Source organism: Triticum aestivum, chromosome 7A (assembly GCF_018294505.1).
Source record: "Triticum aestivum cultivar Chinese Spring chromosome 7A, IWGSC CS RefSeq v2.1, whole genome shotgun sequence".
NCBI lineage: Eukaryota > Viridiplantae > Streptophyta > Magnoliopsida > Poales > Poaceae > Triticum > Triticum aestivum.
The window spans coordinates 119,768,550-119,792,754 of record NC_057812.1 but is presented as its reverse complement, the minus strand read 5'-3'; the positions used below and the strand labels follow the sequence as shown (position 1 = coordinate 119,792,754).

At 45.7% G+C, this 24,205-nt stretch overlaps 1 protein-coding gene across 1 annotated transcript; it reads left to right on the top strand.

The window, feature by feature from the left end:
• Positions 1 to 37: 37 nt before the first annotated feature.
• Positions 38 to 4,150, top strand: LOC123151246 (nucleolar GTP-binding protein 1). Its single transcript, XM_044570992.1, has 3 exons — positions 38 to 144; positions 1,400 to 3,479; positions 3,885 to 4,150. Exon 2 carries the CDS (start codon positions 1,428 to 1,430, stop codon positions 3,435 to 3,437), a length of 2,010 nt encoding a protein of 669 aa, XP_044426927.1. The 5' UTR covers positions 38 to 144; positions 1,400 to 1,427; the 3' UTR covers positions 3,438 to 3,479; positions 3,885 to 4,150.
• The last annotated feature ends 20,055 nt before the right edge of the window (positions 4,151 to 24,205 follow it).

Sequence of the window (24,205 nt, the reverse complement as noted above, 5' to 3'; positions counted from 1 at the left end):
AAGCCCGTTAGCTAGGACATAAGATCCCGGAGGAAACCCTTCCCTAAACCCTCCTCTTTCCTCCTCCCCACTCCGTCCGCCGCCGGACGCCTGCCGCCTCCACCGAGGCGAAGCTCCGTCCCGCCACCGCCGCCGCCTCACGCCGTAAGTAGCCCCCAACTTCCCCCTCCGCTCTCCGCTCGCGTCCCTGCGTGCCGACCGTCTCGCATAGCCGTGTGCCCGTGATGATCCTCGCGGATGTCTGCGGCTGTGGACTCGTGCTTGTGTAGATTTGTGGCTTGGTTCAACCTGCCCATGCTCATCCCTGGTTGAATCTCTCAAGAGTTTGCGGACAGAGCAACTGCTTCATCTGTTTCGCGCTATGTCTCTCGTATCTGACTGTAGGATTTGTGACAAGCGGCTCAATAAGGGTTCGCTGATTTGATGCGGAAGATAGGCGATGGTCGGCTAATAGTTTTCTAATTTGATGTTTTTCTGATTGATTCAAGGCTGCCCGGCTAGTTTAGTTGCAGCCGATTTAGACACCTGGCGTGGTATTTTGTCAGAAGTTGGAACTACTTCTGCTGTCTTCCTACTTTTATTTATGCTAGTTTTGTAGTACAATCCATCGAGTATTTGACGCGATGAGAATGAAAAGCATGCATGTGTTGCTGTTGCACTTCCTCCTATGAGAGGATGTTGCTACCATGTAAGAATGGTGCGAGTGTTTCAGATCCTGAGTTAGTGTTCTGGTCTGATGCAACTGGGCACACTTGTGGTTCAATTCAACTATTTTTAGCTGCCAACAAAGAAACTGGGGCTTGACTTGCTGGTATCTAGGTGTGTAGATGTTTCTTTTTTCCTTTCGTATAAGAACGGTGTGCATGTTTAAGGCCCTGACTTGGTCTCCTGGTTGTGACCCCAACTGTTTATTCTTGTGCTTGAAGCCTTGCACTATGTTGAACCATCAACGAAGAAACTGGGGCTTGACTTGCTGGTATCTAGGTGTATAGATGTTTTTTTTTTCATATAAGAACGATGTGCATGTTTAAGGTCCTGACTTAGCCTCCTGGTTGTGACCCCTACTGTTTATACTTGTGCTTGAAGCCTTGAACTATGTTGAACCATCAACAAAGAAACTGCGGTTAGCCGGCCCTTTTGTCTTATGTATTTATTATAAATCAAAGGTTTCCTTGTGTGTAACTACTAACTAGGATGCACTGATAATGATGGGCATGAATCTAGAGTCTTCACATGATTACAGATAGGTATTTTTTATGCAGTGCTTGCTAGATTTCTCCCTGGCTATGATTTTTGGAAATTGTGATTTCTTGCATTTGCGTGTAGACTTTTTTCTGCATTAGTTTTTTCACCTGTTTATCTGCATTGGATTGACATGACATTTTGTTTGTATCACAAGAGTAAGTAGCCAAGCTTACATCGGCAAGATGGTGCAGTATAATTTCAAGAAGATCACTGTTGTCCCTCCTGGGAAGGACTTCATCGACATAATCTTGTCCCGCACTCAGAGGCAAACACCAACTGTTGTCCACAAGGGCTATGCTATCAACCGCATTCGCCAGTTCTATATGCGCAAGGTTCGCTATACCCAGCAGAACTTCTATGAAAAGCTGTCCACCATCATCGATGAGTTCCCCAGACTGGATGACATCCACCCTTTCTATGGCGATCTCCTTCATGTGCTCTACAACAAGGATCATTACAAACTCGCCTTGGGTCAGATCAATACAGCTAGAAATATCATTGCAAAGATCTCCAAGGACTATCTGAGGCTGCTCAAGTATGGAGACACCCTGTACCGGTGCAAGTGCCTGAAGGTAGCTGCTCTCGGTCGCATGTGTACTGTTCTAAAGCGTATCAGTCCTAGTTTGGCATACCTGGAGCAGATCAGGCAGCACATGGCCAGGCTTCCATCAATTGACCCAAACACCCGTACTATCTTGATTTGTGGGTATCCAAATGTTGGGAAGAGCTCTTTCATGAACAAGGTTACAAGGGCTGATGTGGACGTACAGCCTTATGCTTTCACAACAAAATCCCTTTTTGTTGGCCATGCAGATTACAAGTATCTGCGGTACCAAGTGATTGACACTCCTGGGATCCTTGATCGGCCTTTTGAGGACAGGAACATCATAGAAATGTGCAGTATCACCGCTCTCGCCCACTTGAGGGCTGCTGTGCTGTTCTTCTTGGACATCTCTGGTTCTTGTGGGTACACTATTGCTCAGCAAGCTGCACTCTTCCACAGTATAAAATCCTTGTTCATGAATAAGCCTCTGGTCATTGTGTGCAACAAGACTGATTTGCAGCCGCTTGATGGGCTTTCTGAAGATGACATGAAGCTAGTAATGGAGATGAAGTCAGAGGCTATGAAGACTATACCTCAAGGTGGAGATCCTAGTGAAGAGGGTGTTTTGTTGACTATGAGTGCTTTAACAGATGAGGGTGTGATGGCTGTTAAAAATGCTGCATGTGAGAGGCTTCTTGAGCAGAGGGTGGAGATCAAGATGAAATCAAAGAAGATCAATGACTGCTTAAACAGGTTTCATGTTGCTATGCCCAAGCCTCGTGACAACAGAGATAGGCCTACTTGCATTCCTCAGGCTGTTCTTGAAGCTCAAGCGATTGCTGCTGCAAAGGAAAAGAAGAAACTTGAGAGGGACCTTGAGAATGAGAATGGAGGTGCTGGTGTCTATTCCGCCAGTCTCAAAAAGCATTACTTGTTGGCTGATGATGAATGGAAGGAAGATATTCTCCCTGAGATATTGGATGGGCATAATGTTGCTGATTTCCTGGATCCGGATATCTTGGAAAGGTGTGAGGAGCTGGAAAGGGAGGAGGGTCTTCGTCTTGAAGAAGAAGCTGCTCAGGATGCTTTCATGATTGATGGCCATGATGAGTTAACTGAAGAACAGCGTGAGATATTGGGTAAGATTAGGAAGAAGAAGGCAATGCTCATCCAAGAGCATAGGATGAAAAAGAGTACTGCAGAGAGCCGTCCTATTGTTCCAAGGAAGCATGACAAGGATAGGAAATTCACAACCAAGAGACTGGGCAGGCAACTCACATCCATGGGTGTTGATCCTACTGCCGCTGTGAACCGACTTCGCAGCCAGTCAAGAGGCCGTAAGCGTGAGAGGTCACTGAGCAGAGCTGATGGTGACGACGCTATGGACGTTGATGGCCAGCACTCCGACAAGAAGCTGCGTACGAGGTCGAGGTCTAGGTCCAAATCACGACCAATTGAAGAGGTTGTACCAGGTGACGGGATCCGGGACGTTGCTCAAAAGAAGAAGGCCATCAAGAAATCGAGGGACTCTGTCAAGAACAGGAACAAGGAGGCTCGCCGTGGAGAGGCGGATCGCGTCATCCCCACCTTGAAACCGAAGCATCTCTTCTCTGGAAAACGAGGAGTTGGAAAGACCCAGAGGCGATAAACCAGTCAATGTGGACATTGCTGCTTGCGATCACTCATTCAGGTGTGTAAACTGTGCTTTCACTTGGTTATTCTTCCACCTAGTTAACGAATCTTTCTCCCGTATGATCATAAAACTACTCTGTTTTCCCCATAAGGATAGGGTTATTAATCCTTAAATTATGCTGATTTTGTAAATCGAATGCAAATGTTAGAACCAGCACTGATCTTGTAGTCAATTGGTTGCAGTGTAGTTAGCTGCGAGTTCTGTTTACGGATTATACTGTCAAATTGGATTAGTAATTTTCTCAATAGATATAGATATGTAAAAGCATCGTCATCATAAACTTGTGATTGGTGATGCAAGCACCCAGGATCTTATAGAAAAGTTTGTAAAGTATTGCTCGAGCTACATCCACATGTTTATTGTAAGGTTGAAGCTCAGCCCTTTGATTTTCTCCTTGTGCAGGAACTACAGGATCACTGCCATTTTCCGTGCTGGGCATTGCGGGAGGCTTCAGCACCAACCTGGCAGGAGGAGATACTATCTACTGCATTTTTACTTGTGTCTGGCCTTTGCTTTCTGTTACGACGCTTGGTCCTCCTTTGTTAGACTATATCGTTGCTGAACTACATGGTTGTACCTTCGGTTTACTCTGCACTTGTGTGGAGCGGAGTCAAATTTTGTTTGATGGTGTTATTAATGTATTTGAACGGGCCGCTTGTTTTCCTTTTCGTGAAATGTTTTGATACTGTGATATTGCACCTCGGTCTGGAACCTGTGAGTTTCAGTAATTTCAACGGGCACCCCCTTAGTTGCGCGTAGCATTGTCAGGCCCCAGTGCTTGCGGTTGGTAAATGGCAAGTGCTTGCAGACTTGTGATTTTTCCAGGCAGAGTAGCTGTTTCTCAAGAGGAACTTAATCATACTTGGTGAGTTATCTAGTCTGGTGAAATAACTTGTAGGATTTTGACCCCTCTTGTTTCCTTTTGCAACTGAAGATTTTCTTGTTGTTTTAAAACTTAACAACTCTGCATGTTCTACTGCGAGTTATAACTTTATTGTTTCTATACTCACATGGATACAAGGCATACAACGGTGCATGTAAGGTTTGGCATTAAAAATCATGGCAACAGCTGCGATGGAGATGAGTTTTAGGACAAAGTTCCCAGTCTAGACAAAGTTCTTAGTTTGGACAAAAACATCAGTCTAGCATGGGAGTCATGCGTGGCTGATTGTACAAACTTCCAGACTCCAGAACATCTAGCATCCCTCGCGCACTATAAAAAGAGGAGGGCTGAGCGCTGTGAGAAGACACAGACGAGACGGAGTTCAGAGCTTCGAGCTAGAAGAGCCTCCAGCGCACTCTGACCTTACTAGTAGTATCACCACCACTTATAGAATAGCCACCATATCAAAGGTGCTGTAATCTCCAAGAATAATAAGGTATTTTTTTTATCTTGTGTAATCCCTTCGTGACCTCCCGGAAAGGAAAATGGAAATGAAGTTTCGTACTTCACTTGTATTTTTTTATGAATTTATGTCCGTTTGAATGAGAACCTTATGATTGTAGAGTTCTTTTCGGATGAAACTATCTGGGAAGATGTAAGTTTGTATTTAAAAACATCAAGTGAATGAACCCTAGCTACATCTGATACAACATAATAATAAAAAATATAATAAGTACTGAGTAGGATATCATACCACTGTGTGCACACCATCGATTATTCTGTTGGCCTCACCAGCCCCTAATAGATCGTATAATAGATATAACTAGCTTAATAAAGAATAGACTGTGCAAACAGTAATAAAGAATTAAATATTGGAGAGTGAGTAGAATATTAGTCTAATCGCCTAGAGTTTGAACGAGAGAAAGAATACTATCTAGCAGGGTTAGAAACTCATAAAATAGAATAAATAAACTAGAAGCAAGAGCGAGAAAAACTAAAAGATGAGTTAGAGAATAGTAAAGAGCGAGAAGATAATGTTGCTAAAAGCATGTAGATGAAAGAACAAATGGTAACGGTAAGAGGTAAAAATGGGGACAGATTAATACAATTAAAAGATGCAATAACTAGTTTTGGAAACAAATATATCGTTCGATTACCATTCAATGAAGTGCTAGGGATAAGGATCCCAGTTAGAATAGTTCTAAGGCAAAATATTTCCTATAAAATATTGGCATTATTAGATACGGGTTACACAAAGAACATAATCCATGATAAATATTTTGTGAGATGTCCCAAACTAGTCGAAACCATAGATGATAATAAAGCCAAAGTATCTACTGATATGTCTGGAATAAAGAAAATCCATAACCAATTGGCATATGATATTGAAGCTTACAGAAATGGCATGAAATATACAATAGATGAAGTTATAATAATAGATTTGTTAGTAATAAATGATGATATGATAATAGGGTTAAGATTTTTACAACAATCTTTATAAACCATGATTTTACATGAAGAAGGGGTTACATTTATTCCATATCAAGATAATGTTCCATAAATATCCGAAGTATAGAAACAAAAAAGGATTTACAAAATGTAGAAATATCTAATTTAGATGATGAATATAACACAAGTTCAGATCCCCTTGATTTCTGTAAAGAAGAAGAACTTAGTGAGACCATAGAAGAATATCATATAGAAAATACATATACAAAATGTATAGGGTTACAATCATTCTCTTCAAGTTGGTATAGAGATATAAAATCCAAAAAAGATATAGACAAGATTGTGCGAAGACTGGAAAATATACAAATTATTGAGAAAATACCAATGTAACATTGTGATAAGAACTCTATAGTTTGCAATATTAATATCATAAACCCGGATTATATAATTAAGTTAGGACCAATAGAATCCACTCCTAAAGATTTTGAAGAGTTCAAACTGCATATTGATGATTTACTAAAATTAAAAGCGATTAGAGAAAGCAGAAGCACTCATCGGTCTACTGCTTTTACAGTTAGTAATCATGCTAAAGTTGTAAGAGGTAAATCGATAATGGTAATTAATTTGAAAAGGCTTAATGATAGTACGATAGAAGACACATTCAATATACCTAATAAGAGGGACTAGATTAACAAAATACAAGGAAGCAAATATTTCTCTAAATTTTATTTAAAAGCGGGATTTTGGCAAGTAAAATGGCTAAAGAATTTATCCCTTGGACTGTTGGGGAACGTAGTATTTCAAAAAATTTCCTACGATCATGCAAGATCTATGTAGGAGATGCATAGCAACGAGAGGGGAGAGTGTGTCCACGTACCCTCGTAGACCGAAAGCGGAAGCGTTAAGTAACACGGTTGATGTAGTCGAACATCTTCGCGATCCAACCGATCAAGTACCGAACGCATGGCACCTCCGCGATCTGCACACGTTCAGCTCGGTGACGTCCCTCCTACTCTTGATCTAGTTAAGGACGAGGGAGAGTTTCTTCAGCACGACGGCGTGATGACGGTGTTGATGAAGTTACCGACGCAGGGCTTCGCCTAAGCACTACATCGATATGACCGAAGTGGAAATCTGTGGAGGGGGCACACACACACAGCTAAGACAACTGTCAACTTGTGTGTCTATGGGGTGCCCCTCTCCCTCGTATATAAAGGAGTGGAGGAGGGGAGGGCCGACCCTCATAGGGCGCGCCCAAGGGGGGGGGGTCCTACTCCCAGTAGGAGTAGGTTTCCCCCCTTCCCTAGTTGGAGTAGGAGAAGAAGGAAGAGGGAGAAGGAAGGGGGGCAGCCCCCACCCCAATTCGGATTGGGCTTGGGGGGGGGGGAGCGCCCTCCACCTGGCCTCCTCCTCCTCTCTTCCACTAAGGCCCAATAAGGCCCATTGACTCCCCGGAGGGTTCCAGTAACCTCCCGGTACTCCGGAAAATGCCCGAACTCTTCCGGAACCATTCCGGTGTCCAAACATAGCCTTCCAATATATCGATCTTTATGTCTTGACCATTTCGAGATTCCTCGTCATGTCCGTGATCACATCCAGGACTCCAAAAAACCTTAGGTACATCAAAACACATAAACTCATTGTCGGTGTCAAAACCGGCGGATCTCGGGTAGGGGGTCCCGAACTGTGCATCTAGGCGGATGGTAACAGGAGGCAGGGGACACGAAGTTTTACCCAGGTTCGGGCCCTCTTGATGGAGGTAAAACCCTATGTACTGCTTGATTAATATTGATGATATGGGTAGTACAAGAGTAGATCTACCACGAGATCAGAGTAGATCTACCACGAGATCAGAGAGGCTAAACCGTAGAAGCTAGCCTATGGTATGATTGTATGTTATTGTTGTGTCCTACGGACTAAAACCCTCCGGTTTATATAGACACCGAAGGGGGCTAGGGTTACACAAGGTTGGTTACAAAGGAGGAGATATGCATATCCGTATTGCCTAGCTTGCCTTCCACACCAAGTAGAGTCCCATCCGGACACGAGACGAAGTCTTCAATTTAGTATCTTCATAGTCCAGCAGTCCGGCCAAATATTATAGTTCGGCTGTCCGGAGACCCCCTAATCCAGGACTCCCTCAGTAGCCCCTGAACCAGGCTTCAATGGCGATGAGTCCGGCGCGCAGTATTGTCTTCGGCATTGCAAGGCGGGTTCCTCCTCCGAATACATCACGGAAGAATTTGAATACAAGGATAGTGTCCAACCCTGCAAAATAAGTTCCACATACCACCGTAGAGAGAATAATACTTCCACAAATCTAATCTGCTGACACGTCTTGGCAACACGACATTATGTCATGGCCCAGTGATTATTCGAACCGTTTCCTTTAACTAGCTCCACACATAACGCGAGGCAGTTTTTTGACACGTCTTGTCAAAGCAGAGATCGTGTTCCCCTAATTACGGGATTCTCATCAATACGGTCGTGGGTAACCCAACCGTATCTAGGACTCCTAGATCATAGGCAAGTCCCAAACGGCTATGGAGAGGACGCTTGATATTCACCCTCTTTATAAAGGGACAAGGCTTTTACTCTTTCCCTCCCGTGCTCAATCGAATCCTTCCCCCGCCTCGAGTTCTAACACCCAAAGCCCAGGTCAGGTGCTCCGGACCTTCAATCATGTCCGGATCTAGCCTTCAAGGCCGGTGGATGCCCTCCTCCGTTACAGAAGAAGATATCAAGAAGTTGAGGGAGGCCAGATACCTGACCGCCGAGGTTTCGCATCGGCTGCCTGCCCGAGGGCAGGTCGTCCCTACTCCTGAACCCAACGAAGACGTCGTGTTCATCTCCCACTTCCTCCGAGGTCTAGGCCTCACTCTGGATCCCTTCGTTAGGGGGCTGATGTTTTATTACGGGCTAGATTTCCACGATCTAGCCCCGGACTCCTTTCTCCACATCTCATCATTTATTGTTGTATGTGAGGCTTTCCTCCGCATTACCCCTCACTTCGGCCTATGGCTCAAGACCTTTGACGTGAAGCCGAAGATGGTCGAGGGGCAGCATGTAGCGTGCGGAGGCGCATTAATAAGCAGGATCGCCGGAGCTCCATGGCCAAAGGGTTCTATTCCAGAGGTGTCCGGATTATGGCAACGGGAGTGGTTTTACATCACAGCTCCCAGAAGTGCCAAGTGGGCGGCTGCCCCTGCTTTCCGCTCAGGCCCTCCACCACAACTGATGTCATGGATTAGCAGAGGGCTGAGCTGGGGTCCCGCCAAGGACGTGCCTGTACTGCAAAGCCGCATTCAAAATCTCTTCGAAGGAGATTTCAGTTTGATTATGGTAATGCAAGTCATGCTGGTTCGACGAATCCAGCCATGCAAACGCCGGCCTCTTCGCATGTGGGAGTTCAACCCAGAAGGACCGCGCGCTATTCAGAATTTCCTCGGCCTGACGCACGAGGAGATGTATAGATCATTCTTCGGACCCCAGATAGAGTGTCCGGATACTACCGAGGACGTGGGCCTGAGCAGCAACCGCACCGCCGACCAAGTAAGTTATCCTCTAGCCGAACACACCGTCTTTCATTTATCATGACGTTATTCTGAGAAATCGCTCTTTGACCAGGACTGGATAACAAAGGCGAAGATGATTCGGTGTTCGGCCCCCCTTCCTGAGGGTTTGGAAAATCCGGTACTGGAAAAGATGCTCGAGCTAGCACCTTGCCCGGAGCCCTCAAAGGAAGACAAAGGGGGGAATAATGAGGGCGAAAGCGGGCCTCCACCGCTACCTATTCCGACCGAGGGAACGAGCGCCTCCGTGAGGGAGGATAACCGAGGGGAGGAATCTGACATTCTCTCACCCCGGGGAAGGAAGAGGACTACCTCTGAAGATCCGGAAACCAAGGTTTCCAAGCGGGAGAAGAAATCTCCACCAGAGGGTCCTGCCTTGGAGGGTGCTCTTGCCGCACAAAGTCCGCGCGGGGATCAGCCCTCTAACGAGCTGTAAGTAATTAAAAAGTACTTTAATAGTGAAGATATATTACCTTACCTCTGAGGAAAATAACCGAAGTATTTATCTTGCAGTTCGGATCTTAGCCCTTCTCAGCAGAGCTCGTCTTCGGGGGATCTTCTTCCGGAGATGATGGAGAGCGAAACGCCTCCCCCGGACTCCTCCGCTCAAGAAGCGGGCGACCTTGAAGTGTCGTCACGGAGGGCCTCTCCGGATCCGGTGAGGCCAGAAGATAATCCTATAGTCACCCGAAGTCCCCAGCGTCCGGCTCTCGAAGAGAGCAAACAGAAGAGTCCGGCACCGTCTGGTTTGCGGTCGGACGTACTGAGAGAGCTATTGGAACGGGCGGCCATCTCAGAAGAACACCGTCCATTGATGGGTACGGTGACGGAAAGGATTTCATCCGCCGAAAGCGGGTTGCATGATGCCTTTATGAGTCTACTGACGGGCTTTGAGGTACGTAAAATGATGTACATTTGTGATGGTACCGCACATTTTTAGGTGTGCCCTGTGTAGATAGTAGCCCCTGAGACTCTGGTTGTCGCCGAGAATGGCGGCAAACAGAGGATCGTAGTCCCAGGCAATAACCATACCGCTTTAATGTGCAGGTAGTGGGAGCTCTGGTGGCTAGCCGGACTCATGAGTTTGCCGAACTGAAGCGGCAACTGGATGCGGCGGATGCCGACATCGAGCTTGTTAACAAGAGGCTTGACGAGGCACAGGGTAAGTGGTATTTTCTGGTGAATGCCACATAGTAAGAGTAGCATGATGCCAGTATCTTTAATATGTTGTGACTGCAGATGGAGCTGCCACCGTGGAAACCCTGCGGGCGGAACTTGCCCGAGCCAAAGAACAAGCAAGGATTAGTAATGCGGCCGCTTTGAAGGCGGCCGAAGAGTTGAAAGCCGAGAAGGCCGCGCATTGCGAGAGCAAAGAGAAGACGGCCAAGATGGCCGTAAAGTTAAAAGACACTACCGACCGTTGCCAGTTCCTTGAAAAAGAAAACCGAGCGAAGGCTACGGACCTTGAAAAGGCCACAATGGCGAACAAAGACACCCGCTCTGCTATGAGAGCGAAGAAGAAGGAGCTGCGTGAAGCCGGGGATATTGCGGCTGGGAAGCCCTTTATGCTGCGGAGGAAGTTCGGAGATCCGCGGTATGCCCCTCTGGATCGGCTGTGGAGTTCGGCAGACGCATATATGGACTTGGCGGCGAGCGCTGTCGATCCGGCCAAATACTTCCGCGATCAAACAGATCGTGAAGTGGACAAGCTGTTCTGGTCGCAATTTAATGTTCCAGAGCATCCGCTTCCGTTGACTGATCAGCTAGCCGAATGGGCTGAACTCAATAGGTTGTCCGGACTCGCCATGAGGTCTGTCGTGGATCAGCTGTGGCCGGAAAAGCTGAAGCCGAACATCTATTTCAGCTTAGTGCAGCAGTTCCTTGGTGCGGTGCCGCGCATCAATGCGATGAAGAGGTCGACGTGCATAGAGGGCTCGCGGATGGCCCTTGCCCGTGTTAAAGCATACTGGGCAGAGATGGATGCTACCACTGTTGCGGCCCAGGGTTCGGCCATAGGCCGAGTGGCTGCCAAGCACTATTTCGAAGAGGTTCTCGAGGGTGCTCGTTTGATAGAGGCCTAGTGCTCGAAGAATATTATGTTTGAGTGACATGTATTCCCATTGTAAACACAATGTTTTTATGAAATTTATTAAGGCTGTGTTTATACTTTTGCCTGAAAGTAATATGATGCCTCCTGTGCGGCCGTTTATGTATACATGTGTATAACCGGAAAGATTGCAGTCGTCGACTTCAGCCCCCACGCATATAATGCCGAGGTGTTCGCAGAAGACGCGTGTTCACACTTAACCCAACGTCTTGGTCCTATTAAGGAGGTGATAGCACAGCGAACAAGGCAACTGGACTATAATGCTTTAACACTTTCACTTAGCCATAGGAGTTTGACGGTGGGGCTACTATATAGCCCCTGGTGGCTCTGCACTCTCCCGAATTCGGGGTGCGTACATGCCTGGCCGGGAAACGGCCCTTCGTTAAGGCGGAGGAATTCTAACATTCCGATAGGTCATCGAGTGGTTGACCAGTCTCACGATATACCATGACAGTCAGTTTTCGGCTTTCTCTACTGAGGTGCTCGTCCAGATGACCCAGGGCACAATCGCAGTAGTTCTCCTAGTGCTACCTTAGCCGATAGAGCGGAATTTAAGGTACCAAAACATAGGAGCCGGGCAAACCCAACATTTGACCAAAGACATGATTCGGAGCTGATGCATATAGGGCCAAACTCGCGACGCCGAACACTCCCTAAGGTATTCGGTCTTTATGGTATGAACCGGGCCTAATCAGTGCCCTTTGTAAGAAGCCCATGGTGTTCAGGTACGTGCATTATTCTGACGTGGCCACATGCCAAGACGCCAGCATCCTTCTCAATTGTACTGAGAATCCGAGGGATGTGTATCAACAAGAGACAGTAAAAAAGGTTGACGCATGGTCTTAATCTAAAAAGAATCCTTGGAAAGGGTCCCTGCTGCACGTCTGCGCCTGTGTCTCCATTGTGTCGTATCCTGTACGGGTGTAGCACGGTGGTCATCTGTAAAAGAGAGGAACTTAAGTGAAAATTTGTCGTGCAAAAAGGTAGGTTTTTTGAAAAAACCATGTACAATTCAAGATGAGTAAAAATTGCCACTTGTCTGCGCGCGTTGAGCCCCTTGTATTTGTGATAGGGGTGTGGCCATCAAACCTGTATGAATTACATACAGCTGCGCTAGACTTGTCTAACCATGTCCGTGGTCTTGACGACCTATCAAATGCTTTGGTTGGTGAGGCCGTTTTAGTGTGCGGCTGCCCAGGCAGCCGCATTCTCTTCAGCGCGCAGGGATCGCTCCATATTTCCATTTACTGTAATGATGCCACGTGGACCGGGCATCTTAAGCGTGAGGGAAGCGTAGTGCGGTATTGCGTTAAAGCGAGCGAAAGCTTCGCGTCCAAGTAGTGCTTGATAGCCACTTTGGAACGGAGCAATGTGGAGGGTTAAATTTTCGCTACGGAAGTTATCGGGGAAGCCGAATATAACTTCTAGTAGTAGGGAGCCCGTGCAGTGAGCCCTTGGGCCTGGCATTACTCCTTTAAAGGTAGTATTGTTGTGGCAAATTTTCGTTGGGTCTATCCCCATTTTGCGGATTGTGTCCTGATATATCAGGTTTAGACTGTTGCCACCGTCCATCAGGACTCATGTGAAATGGTATCCGTCAATTATTGGGTCTAATACCAAGGCAACCCATCCTGCATGCCGGATATTTGCTAAGTAATCTCGATGGTAGAAAGTGATCGGTTGAGCCGACCAGTGGCAGGACTCCGCGGTGATAGGCCCTTGGGCATATTTCTCTGAGAGTGCCGCTTTATTTCTCCCCTTGATCACGTGTAACACGTTTACTATTTTGACTTCTGGTGGAAATTTCTTTTGTTCCCCAGTGTCTTGCTTGAGAGGCTCATCCTCGTCTTCGCTTGGTGTATCCTCCCCCTTGTGTACGGCGTTCAGCTTGCCGGACTACTTGAAGACCCAACATTCTCTGTGGGTATGATTAGCGGGTTTACCACGGGTGCTATGGATCTGACATATTTGGTCCAGAGTTTTGTTCAGGCTGTACAGTTCATCTCTGGCGCCTTTAGGGGGAGGGCTTTGGCTGACCTGGCCGAGAGCTTCTGAATCTAGCATTTACTGCCGTGCTCTTCGGGCTGTCTTCTTTATTTCGGCGCTTATTATTTTTGCTGCGTCGTGATTTCCCGTTTTCATCTCTAACTTCGGATGTACTTGGGTCGCTGGTGCTGCATCTGGCTAGCCAGCTGTCCTCACCCGCGCAAAAGCGGGTCATGAGGCTTGTTAATGCTGCCATTGTTCTCAGCTTTTCTTGGCCGAGGTGTCTGGCAAGCCATTCGCCGCGGACACTATGCTTAAAAGCTGCCAAGGCTTCGGCGTCCGGACAGTCGACTACTTGGTTCTTTTTAGTAAGAAACCTATTCCAAAGCTTTCGGGCTGACTCTCCGGGCTGTTGAGTTATATGACTCAAATCATCTGCATCCGGAGGTCGGACATAAGTCCCTTGAAAATTTGCCCGAAAAGCATCTTCGAGCTCTTCCCAGCTTCCAATGGAGTTTTCGGGGAGGCTTTTAAGCCAGTGCCGAGCTGGCCCTTTGAGCTTGAGGGGTAAGTACTTGATGGCGTGGAGATCATCTCCTCGAGCCATATGGATATGGAGGATGTAGTCCTCGGTCTGTTGTTCCGTCGTATGCCTCTATGTTTACGGGTTTGAATCCCTCTGGAAATTCATGGTCCAGCACCTCATCGGTGAAACATAGGGGGCGTCTAGCACCCCTGTATCTGGGTTTACCGTGTTGTTTAGATGTTTGTTGTGTTGCATCGTATGCTGGAGCGTGCTTGCGTGGTCCATAGATGGATCTGGTTGCGCCGCCCTTTTGATGCGAGCCCTCGTGTGGATCGCGTATTGGCTTATGTGCGGCGTTGTTTGCCGCTCTATGTTGGCCGTGAGGTCGTCTATCCGGCCAGGTGGCCGTTTTAATTTTTGGTTGCGGGGGATCTAAGGCCTCCTCATCGAATTCAGGTAGCAACTTCCGCTTCGGGTAGCTCTTGGTGGGGCAATTACCACCGTACTTCGCTGCCGTATTGAGTACATTACTCCATCTGATTTTAAGTGTGTCTTGCGCAGCCTTGAGCCTTTGCTTCTGCTTTTTTAGACTCCTTGCGGTGGCAACGAGCCTTTGACGGGCATTCTGTTTCTCCGGGTGTCTGTCCGGTGTGATGTCATCCGGACTGTTATCTTTGACAGAATCGTGTTGTTCAGTTTGATTCTCCGTGTTGCCGTGGTCCGGCGATGGTTCACCCTGCTCTAACGCTGGGTCTGTATGATCGTTGTTTCTGCCGAGGCAGGATTTGGAGTGGTGCTTACGCCGCCGCTTTGACTGCTTCTTGAGGGGAAAACACTTCATTGCGTCCTTCTGTTCCTCGTGGTCGTTTTCTTTTGGTTTGTCCACCATGTATATGTCATGTGATGAAGTGGGCGTCCAGTGCCCTGTGGGCAGTGGTTCCTGTTCGTCTCCTGCATCATTGTCCATACCATCGATGTCTTCGGAGTTGAAGTCGAGCATGTCGGTTAGGTCATAGACAATGGCTACTAAGTGGGTGGTGGGTGGGCGGTGAATTTTGACGCCATCCGCATCCCAATCCTGCCGGACATAGTTCGGCCAGGATTCTCCTGACAAGGAGAGAGACCTTAATGAGTTCAGTATGTCGCCAAGGGGCGAGTGCTGAAAAATATCCGCGGAGGTAAACTCCATGATCGGCACCCAATTGGATTCGCTAGGAACGGGCGCAAGCGGTTCGGAGTCCGTGGCCGGAGAGAGATCCGGCAGTTTGTCAACATGGCTCTCGTGCAGAGTAAGGTCGATGTTCGGCTCGATCGCCGATGGGGGTAAGGCCTCCGTGGCGGGGTCCATCCACCCGTCCATGGATGGCGCAACTGGCTCCAAATTGAGGGTCGGAGCGGCTGCCGGTGCGATCTCCTGAACACTGTCGGATGGTAGAGCTAAATCATAATCATCATGACCGCATGACACACAAGGCAGAGGCTCGAATCCGTCGAAGATCAAGTCTCCGCGGATATCGGCCGTGTAGCTTAAGCTTCCAAATCTGACCTGATGGCCAGGGGCGTAGCTTTCAATCTGCTCCAGATGGCCAAGCGGATTGGCCCGCAGTGCAAAGCCGTCGAATACAAAAATCTGTCTGGGGAGAAAAGTCTCACCCTGTTTGGCATGGCTATCGATGATAGAAGCAGCCATCAAGCATAACGGCGACGACACAGAGGAACTCTCAATGAAAGCACCAATGTCGGTGTCAAAACCGGCGGATCTCGGGGAGGGGGTCCCGAACTGTGCGTTTAGGCGGATGGTAATAGGAGGCAGGGGACACGAAGTTTTACCCAGGTTCGGGCCCTCTTGATGGAGGTAAAACCCTACGTCCTGCTTGATTAATATTGATGATATGGGTAGTACAAGAGTAGATCTACCACGAGATTAGAGAGGCTAAACCCTAGAAGCTAGCCTATGGTATGATTGTATGTTATTGTTGTGTCCTATGGACTAAAACCCTCCGCTTAATATAGACACCGAAGGGGGCTAGGGTTACACAAGGTCGGTTACAAAGGAGGAGATATGCATATCCGCATTGCCTAGCTTGCCTTCCACGCCAAGTAGAGTCCCATCCGGACACGAGACGAAGTTTTCAATTTAGTATCTTCATAACCCAACAGTCCGGCCAAAGGTTATAGTCCGGCTGTCCGGAGACCCCCTAATCCAGGACTCCCTCACTCATAATACAGATCGTCATCGAACGCTAAGCGTGCGGACCCTACGGGTTAGAGAACTATGTAGACATGACCGAGACTCACTTCCGATCAGTAACCAATAGCGGAACCTGGATGCTCATATTGGTTCCTACATATTCTACGAAGATCTTTATCGGTCAAACCGCATAACAACATACGTTGTTCCCTTTGTCATCGGTATGTTACTTGCCCGAGATTCGATCGTCGGTATCATCATACCTAGTTCAATCTCGTTACCAGCAAGTCTCTTTACTCGTTCCGTAATGCAACATCCCGCAACTAACTCAGTAGTCACAGTGCTTGCAACGCTTATAATCATGTGCATTACCAAGAGGGCCCAGAGATACCTCTCCGACAATCGGAGTGACAAATCCTAATCTCGATCTATGCCAACTCACCAAACACTATTGGAGACACCCGTAGAGCATATTTATAGTCACCCAGTTACGTTGTGACGTTTGATAGCACACTAAGTGTTCCTCCGGTATTCAGGAGTTGCATAATCTCATAGTCATGGGAACATGTATAAGTTATGAAGAAAGCAATAACAACAAACTAAACAATCATAGTGCTAAGCTAACGGATGGGTCAAGTCAATCACATCATTCTCTAATGATGTTATCCCATTCATCAAATGGCAACTCATGTCTATGGTTAGGAAACTTAACCATCTTTGATTAACGAGCTAGTCAAGTAGAGGCATACTAGTGACACTCTGTTTGTCTATGTATTCACACATGTAGTAAGTTTCAGTTAATACAATTCTAACATGAATAATAAACATTTATCATGATGTAAGGAAATATAAATAACAACATTATTATCGCCTCTAGGGCATATTTCCTTCAGTCTCCCACTTGCACTAGAGTCAATAATCTAGATTACATTGTAATGATTCTAACACCCATGGAGTCTTGGTGCTAATCATGTTTTGCTCGTGAGAGAGGCTTAGTCAACGGGTCTGCAACATTCAGATCCGTATGTATCTTGCAAATCTCCATGTCTCCCTCCTTCACTTGATCGTGGATGGAATTGAAGCGTCTCTTGATGTGCTTCGTTCTTTTGTGAAATCTGGATTCCTTTGCCAAGGCAATTGCACTGGTATTGTCACAAAAGATTTTCATTGGACCCGATGCACTAGGTATGACACCTAGATCTGATATGAACTCCTTCATCCAGACTCCTTCATTTGCTGCTTCTGAAGCAGCTATGTATTCCGCTTCACACGTAGATCCCGCCACCACGCTCTGCTTGGAATTGCACCAACTGACAGCTCCGCCATTCAATAAAAATATGTATCCGGTTTGTGACTTAGAGTCATCTGGATCAGTGTCAAAGCTTGCATCGACGTAACCGTTTACGACGAGCTCTTTGTCACCTCCATAAAAGAGGAACATATCCTTAGTCCTTTTCAAGTATTTCAGGATGTTCTTGACCGCTGTCCAGTGATCCACTCCTGGATTACTTTGGTACCTCCCCGCTAAACTAATAGCAAGGCACACATCAGGCCTGGTACACATAATTGCATACATGATAGAACCTATGGCTGAAGCATAGGGAATGACTTTCATTTTCCCTCTATCTTCTGCAGTGGTCGGGCATTGAGTCTGACTCAACTTCACACCTTGTAACACAGGCAAGAGCCCTTTCTTTGCTTGATCCATTTTGAACTTCTTCAAAACTTTATCAAGGTATGTGCTTTGTGAAAGTCCAATTAAGCGTCTTGATCTATCTCTATAGATCTTAATGCCCAATATATAAGCAGCTTCACCAAGGTCTTTCATTGAAAAATTCTTATTCAAGCATCCTTTTATGCTATTCAGAAATTTTGTATCATTTCCGATCAATAATATGTCATCTACATATAATATCAGAAATGCTACAGAGCTCCCACTCACTTTCTTGTAAATACATGCTTCTCCAAAAGTCTGTATAAAACCATATGCTTTGATCACATTATCAAAGCGTATATTCCAACTCCGAGAGGCTTGCACCAATCCATAAATGGATCGCTGGAGCTTGCACACTTTGTTAGCACCTTTTGGACCGACAAAACTTTCTGGTTGCATCATATGCAACTCTTCTTTAAGATATCCATTAAGGAATGCAGTTTTGACATCCATTTGCCAAATTTCACAATCATAAAATGCGGCAATTGCTAACATGATTCAGACAGACTTAAGCATCGCTACGGGTGAGAAGGTCTCATCATAGTCAACTCCTTGAACTTGTTGAAAACCTTTCGCAACAAGTCGAGCTTTGTAGACAGTAATATTACCGTCAGCGTCAGTATTCTTCTTGAAGATCCATTTATTATCTATGGCTTGCCGATCATCGGGCAAGTCAACCAAAGTCCATATTTTGTTCTCATACATGGATCCGATCTCAGATTTCATGGCCTCAAGCCATTTCGTGGAATCTGGGATCATCATCGCTTCCTCATAGTTCGTAGGTTTGTCATGGTCAAGTAACATGACCTCCAGAACAGGATTACCGTACCACTCTAGTGTGGATCTTACTCTGGTTGACCTACGAGGCTCGGTAGTAACTTGATTAGAAGTTTCATGATCATCATCATTAGCTTCCTCACTTACTGATATAGGAATCACTGGAACTGATTTCTATGATGAACTACTTTCCAATAAGGGAGCAGGTACAATTACCTCATCAAGTTCTACTTTCCTCCCACTCACTTCTTTTGAGAGAAACCCCTTCTCTAGAAAGGATCCATTCTTAGCAACGAATATCTTGCCTTTGGATCTGTGATAGAAGGTGTACCCAACAGTCTCCTTTGGGTATCCTATGAAGACACATTTCTCCGATTTAGGTTCGAGCTTATCAGGTTGAAGATTTTTCACATAAGCATCACAGCCCCAAACTTTAAGAAACGACAACTTGGGTTTCTTGCCAAACCACAGTTCATATGGTGTCATCCCAACGGATTTAGATGGTGCCCTATTTAACGTGAATGCAGTCGTCTCTAAAGCATAACCCCAAAACGATATAGGTAAATCGGTAAGAGACATCATAGATCGTACCATATCTAATAAAGTACGATTACGACATTCGGACACACCATTATGCTGTGGTGTTCTGGGTGGCGTGAGTTGCGAAACTATTCCGCATTGTTTCAAATGAAGACCAAACTCGTAACTCAAATATTGTCCTCCACGATCAGATCATAGAAACTTTATTTTCCTGTTACGATGATTTTCCACTTCACTCTAAAATTATTTGAACTTTTCAAATGTTTCGGACTTATGTTTCATCAAGTAGATATACCCATATCTGCTCAAATCATCTGTGAAGGTCAGAAAATAACGATACCTGCCGCGAGCATCAACACTCGTCGGACCACATACATCAGTATGTATTATTTCCAATAAGTCTGTTGCTCGCTCCATTGTTTCGGAGAACGGAGTCTTAGTCATCTTGCCCATGAGACATGGTACGCAAGCATCAAGTGATTCACAATCAAGTGATTCCAAAAGCCCATCAACATGGAGTTTCTTCATGCGCTTTACACCAATATGACCTAAACGGCAGTGCCACAAATAAGTTGCACTATCATTATTAAACTTATATCTTTTGGCATCAATACTATGAATATGTGTATCACTACTATCAAGATTTAGTAAAAATAGACCACTCATCAATGGTGCATGACCATAAAAGATATTACTCATATAAATAGAACAACCATTATTCTCATATTTAAATGAATAACCGTCTTGCATCAAACAATATCCAGATATAATGTTCATGCTTAACGCTGGCACCAAATAACAATTATTCAGGTCTAAAACTAATCCTGAAGGTAGATGTAGAGGTAGCGTTCCGATGGTGATCACATTGACTTTGAAACCATTTCGCACACACATCGTCACCTCATCATTAGCCAATCTTTGCTTAATCCGTAGCCCTTGTTTCGAGTAGCAAATATTAGCAACAGAATCAGCATCAAATACCCAGGCGCTACTGCGAGCATTAGTAAGGTACATATCAATAACATGTATATCAAATATACCTTTCACTTTGCCATCCTTCTTCTCCGGCAAATACTTGGGGCAGTTCCGCTTCCAGTGACCAGTCCCTTTGCAGTAGAAGCACTCAGTCTTAGGCTTAGGTCCAGACTTGGGCTTCTTCACTTGAGCTGGAACTTGCTTGCCGTTCTTCTTGAAGTTCCCCTTCTTCCCTTTGCCCTTTTTCTTGAAACTGGTGGTCTTGTTGACCATCAACACTTGATGCTCCTTCTTGATTTCTACCTCCGCAGCCTTTAGCATTACGAAGAGCTCGGGAATTGTCTTATCCATCCCTCGCATATTATAGTTCATCACGAAGTTTTTCTAGCTTGATGGCAGTGATTGAAGAACTCTGTCAATGACACTATCAACTGGAAGATTAATTCTCAGCTGAGTGAAGTGATTGTGGTACCCAGACATTCTGAGTATATGCTCACTAACAGAACTATTCTCCTCCATCTTGCAGCTGTGGAACTTATTGGAGACTTCATATCTCTCAATCCGGGCATTTGCTTGAAATATTAACTTCAACTCTTGGAACATCTAATATATATATGCTCCATGACGTTCAAAACATCGTTGAAGTCCCGGTTCTAAGCCGTAAACCATGGCACACTGAACTATTGAGTAGTCATCAACTTTGCTTTGCCAGGTGTTCATAACATCTGGTGTTGCTCCTACAACAGTTTTGGCACCTAGCAGTGCTTCCAGGACGTAATTCTTCTGTGCAGCAATGAGGATAATCCTCAAGTTACGGACCCAGTCCGTGTAGTTGCTACCACCATCTTTCAACTTAGCTTTCTCTAGGAACGCATTAAAATTCAACGGAACAACAGCACGAGCTATTTATCTACAACAACATAGACATGCAAAATACTATCAGGTACTAAGTTCATGATAAATTAAAGTTCAATTAATCATATTACTTAAGAACTCCCACTTAGATAGACATCCCTCTAATCATCTAAGTGATCACGTGATCCATATCAACTAAACCATTGTCCGATCATCACGTGAGATGGAGTAGTTTTCAATGGTGAACATCACTATGTTGATCATATATACTATATGATTCACGCTCGACCTTTCGGTCTCAGTGTTCCGAGGCCATATCTACATATGCTAGGCTCGTCAAGTTTAACCCGAGTATTCTGCGTGTGCAAAACTGGCTTGCACCCGTTGTATGTGAACGTAGAGCTTATCACACCCGATCATCACGTGGTGTCTCGGCACGACGAACTGTAGCAACGGTGCATACCCAGGGAGAACACTTGTACCTTCAAATTTAGTGAGAGATCATCTTATAATGCTACCACCGTACTAAGCAAAATAAGATGCATAAAGGATAAACATCACATGCAATCAATATAAGTGATATGATATGGTCATCATCATCTTGTGCCTTTGATCTCCATCTTCAAAGCACCGTCATGATCACCATCGTCACCGGCTTGACACCTTGATCTCCATCGAAGCATCGTTGTCGTCTCGCCAACTATTTCTACTATGACTATTGCTACCGCTTATCATAAAGTAAAGCAATTACATGGCGATTGCATTTCATACAATAAAGCGACAACCATATGGCTCCTGCTAGTTGCCGATAACTGTGTTACAAAACATGATCATCTCATACAACAATTTATATATATCATCACGTCTTGACCATATTACATCACAACATGCCCTGCAAAAACAAGTTAGACGTCCTCTACTTTGTTGTTGCAAGTTTTACGTGGATGCTACAGGCTTAGCAAGAACCGTTCTTACCTACGCATCAAAAACCACAATGATTCTTCGTCAAGTTTGCTATTTTAACCTTCAACAAGGACCGGGCGTAGTCACACTCGATTCAACTAAAGTTGGAGAAATAGACAACCACTAGCAACCTGTGTGTGAAGCACGTCGGTAGAACCAGTCTCGCGTAAGCGTACATGTAATGTCGGTCTGAGCCGTTTCATCCAACAATACCACCGAATCAAAGTATGACATGCTGGTAAGCAGTATGACTATAATCGCCCACAATTCTTTGTGTTCTACTCATGCATATAACATCTACGCATAGACCTGGCTCGGATACCACTATTGGGGAACACAGTATTTCAAAAAAATTCCTACGATCACGCAAGATCTATCTAGGAGATGCATAGCAACGAGAGGGGAGAGTGTTTCCATGTACCCTCGTAGACTCAAAGCGGAAGCGTTAAGTAACGCGGTTGATGTAGTCGAACGTCTTCGTGATCCAACCGATCAAGTACCGAACGCACGGCACCTCCGCGATCTGCACACGTTTAGCTCAGTGACGTCCTTCGTACTCTTGATCCAGTTGAGGCAGAGGGAGAGTTTCGTCAACACGACCGCGTGATGATGGAAGTTACCGACGCAGGGCTTCGCCTAAGCACTACAACGATATGTCCGAGGTGGAAATATGTGGAGGGGGGCACCAAACACGACTAACATAACTGTCAACTTGTGTGTCTATGGGGTGCCCCCCCGTATATAAAGGAGTGGAGGAGGGAAGGGCCGGCCCTCATAGGGCGCACCCAAGGGGGGGGGGAGTCCTACTCCCAGTAGGAGTAGGTTTCCCCCCTTCCCTAGTTGGAGTAGGAGAAGAAGGGGGAGAAGGAGAAAGGAAAGGGGGGCCCGCCCCCACCCCAATTCGGATTGGGCTTGGGGGGGGGGGGGGGCGCCCTCCACCTGGCCACCTCCTCCTCGCTTCCACTAAGGCCCAATAAGGCCCATTGACTCCCCGGGGGGTTTCGGTAACCTCCCGGTACTCCGGAAAATGCCCGAACACATCCGGAACCATTCTGGTTCCAAACATAGCCTTCCAATATGTCGATATTTATGTCTCGACCATTTCGAGACTCCTCGTCATGTCCGGGATCACATCCGGGACTCCAAACAACCTTCGGTACATCAAAACACATAAACTTATAATACCAACCGTCATCGAATGTTAAGCGTGCAGACCCTACGTGTTCGAGAACTATGTAGACATGACCGAGACTCACTTCCGGTCAATAACCAATAGCGGAACCTGGATGCTCATATTGGTTCCAACATATTCTACGAAGATCTTTATCGGTCAAATCGCATAACAACATACGTTATTTCCTTTGTCATCGGTATGTTACTTTCCCGAGATTCAATCGTCGGTATCATCATACCTAGTTCAATCTCGTTACCGGCGAGTCTCTTTACTCGTTCTGTAATGCAACATCCCGCAACTAACTCATTAGTCACATTGCTTGCAAGGCTTATAGTGATGTGCATTACTGAGAGGGCCAAGAGATACCTCTTCGACAATCGGAGTGACAAATCCTAATCTCGACCTATGCCAACTCAACAAACACCATCGGAGACACCTGTAGAACATCTTTATAGTCACCCAGTTACATTGTGACGTTTGATAGCACACTAAGTGTTCCTCCGGTATTTGGGAGTTGCATAATCTCATAGTCATAGGAACATGTATAAGTTACGAAGAAAGCAATAGCAACAAACTAAACGATCATAGTGCTAAGCTAACGGATGGGTCAAGTCAATCACATCATTCTCTAATGATGTGATTCTGTTCATCAAATGACAACTCGTGTCTATGGTTAGGAAACTTAACCATCTTTGATTAACGAGCTAGCCAAGTAGAGGCATACTAGTGACACTCTGTTTGTCTATGTATTCACACATGTAGTAAGTTTCCGGTTAATACATGTGACGCCCGGGTAATTAAGCTACAGTAATCCCCGCTAATGATGCCACGTCACCTCGGTTACTGTGGATAAACTCGCATTAGTTCGGAACCTAGTTCGAATTTCAAATTCAAAATTGAGCAAACAATAAAAGTTTTCAAATATTAAAATTTAAATGTTCGGAGTGAACCAAATAATACATAGGTAATTATGGTGGAGAAACCAAACTTTGATAAAATGTTTAAAGGCCC

What these genes read in the sequence shown, in the direction of transcription:
- LOC123151246 (XM_044570992.1), top strand. Translation starts at nt 1,428, where the DNA reads ATGGTGCAGTATAATTTCAAGAAGATCACTGTTGTCCCTCCTGGGAAG.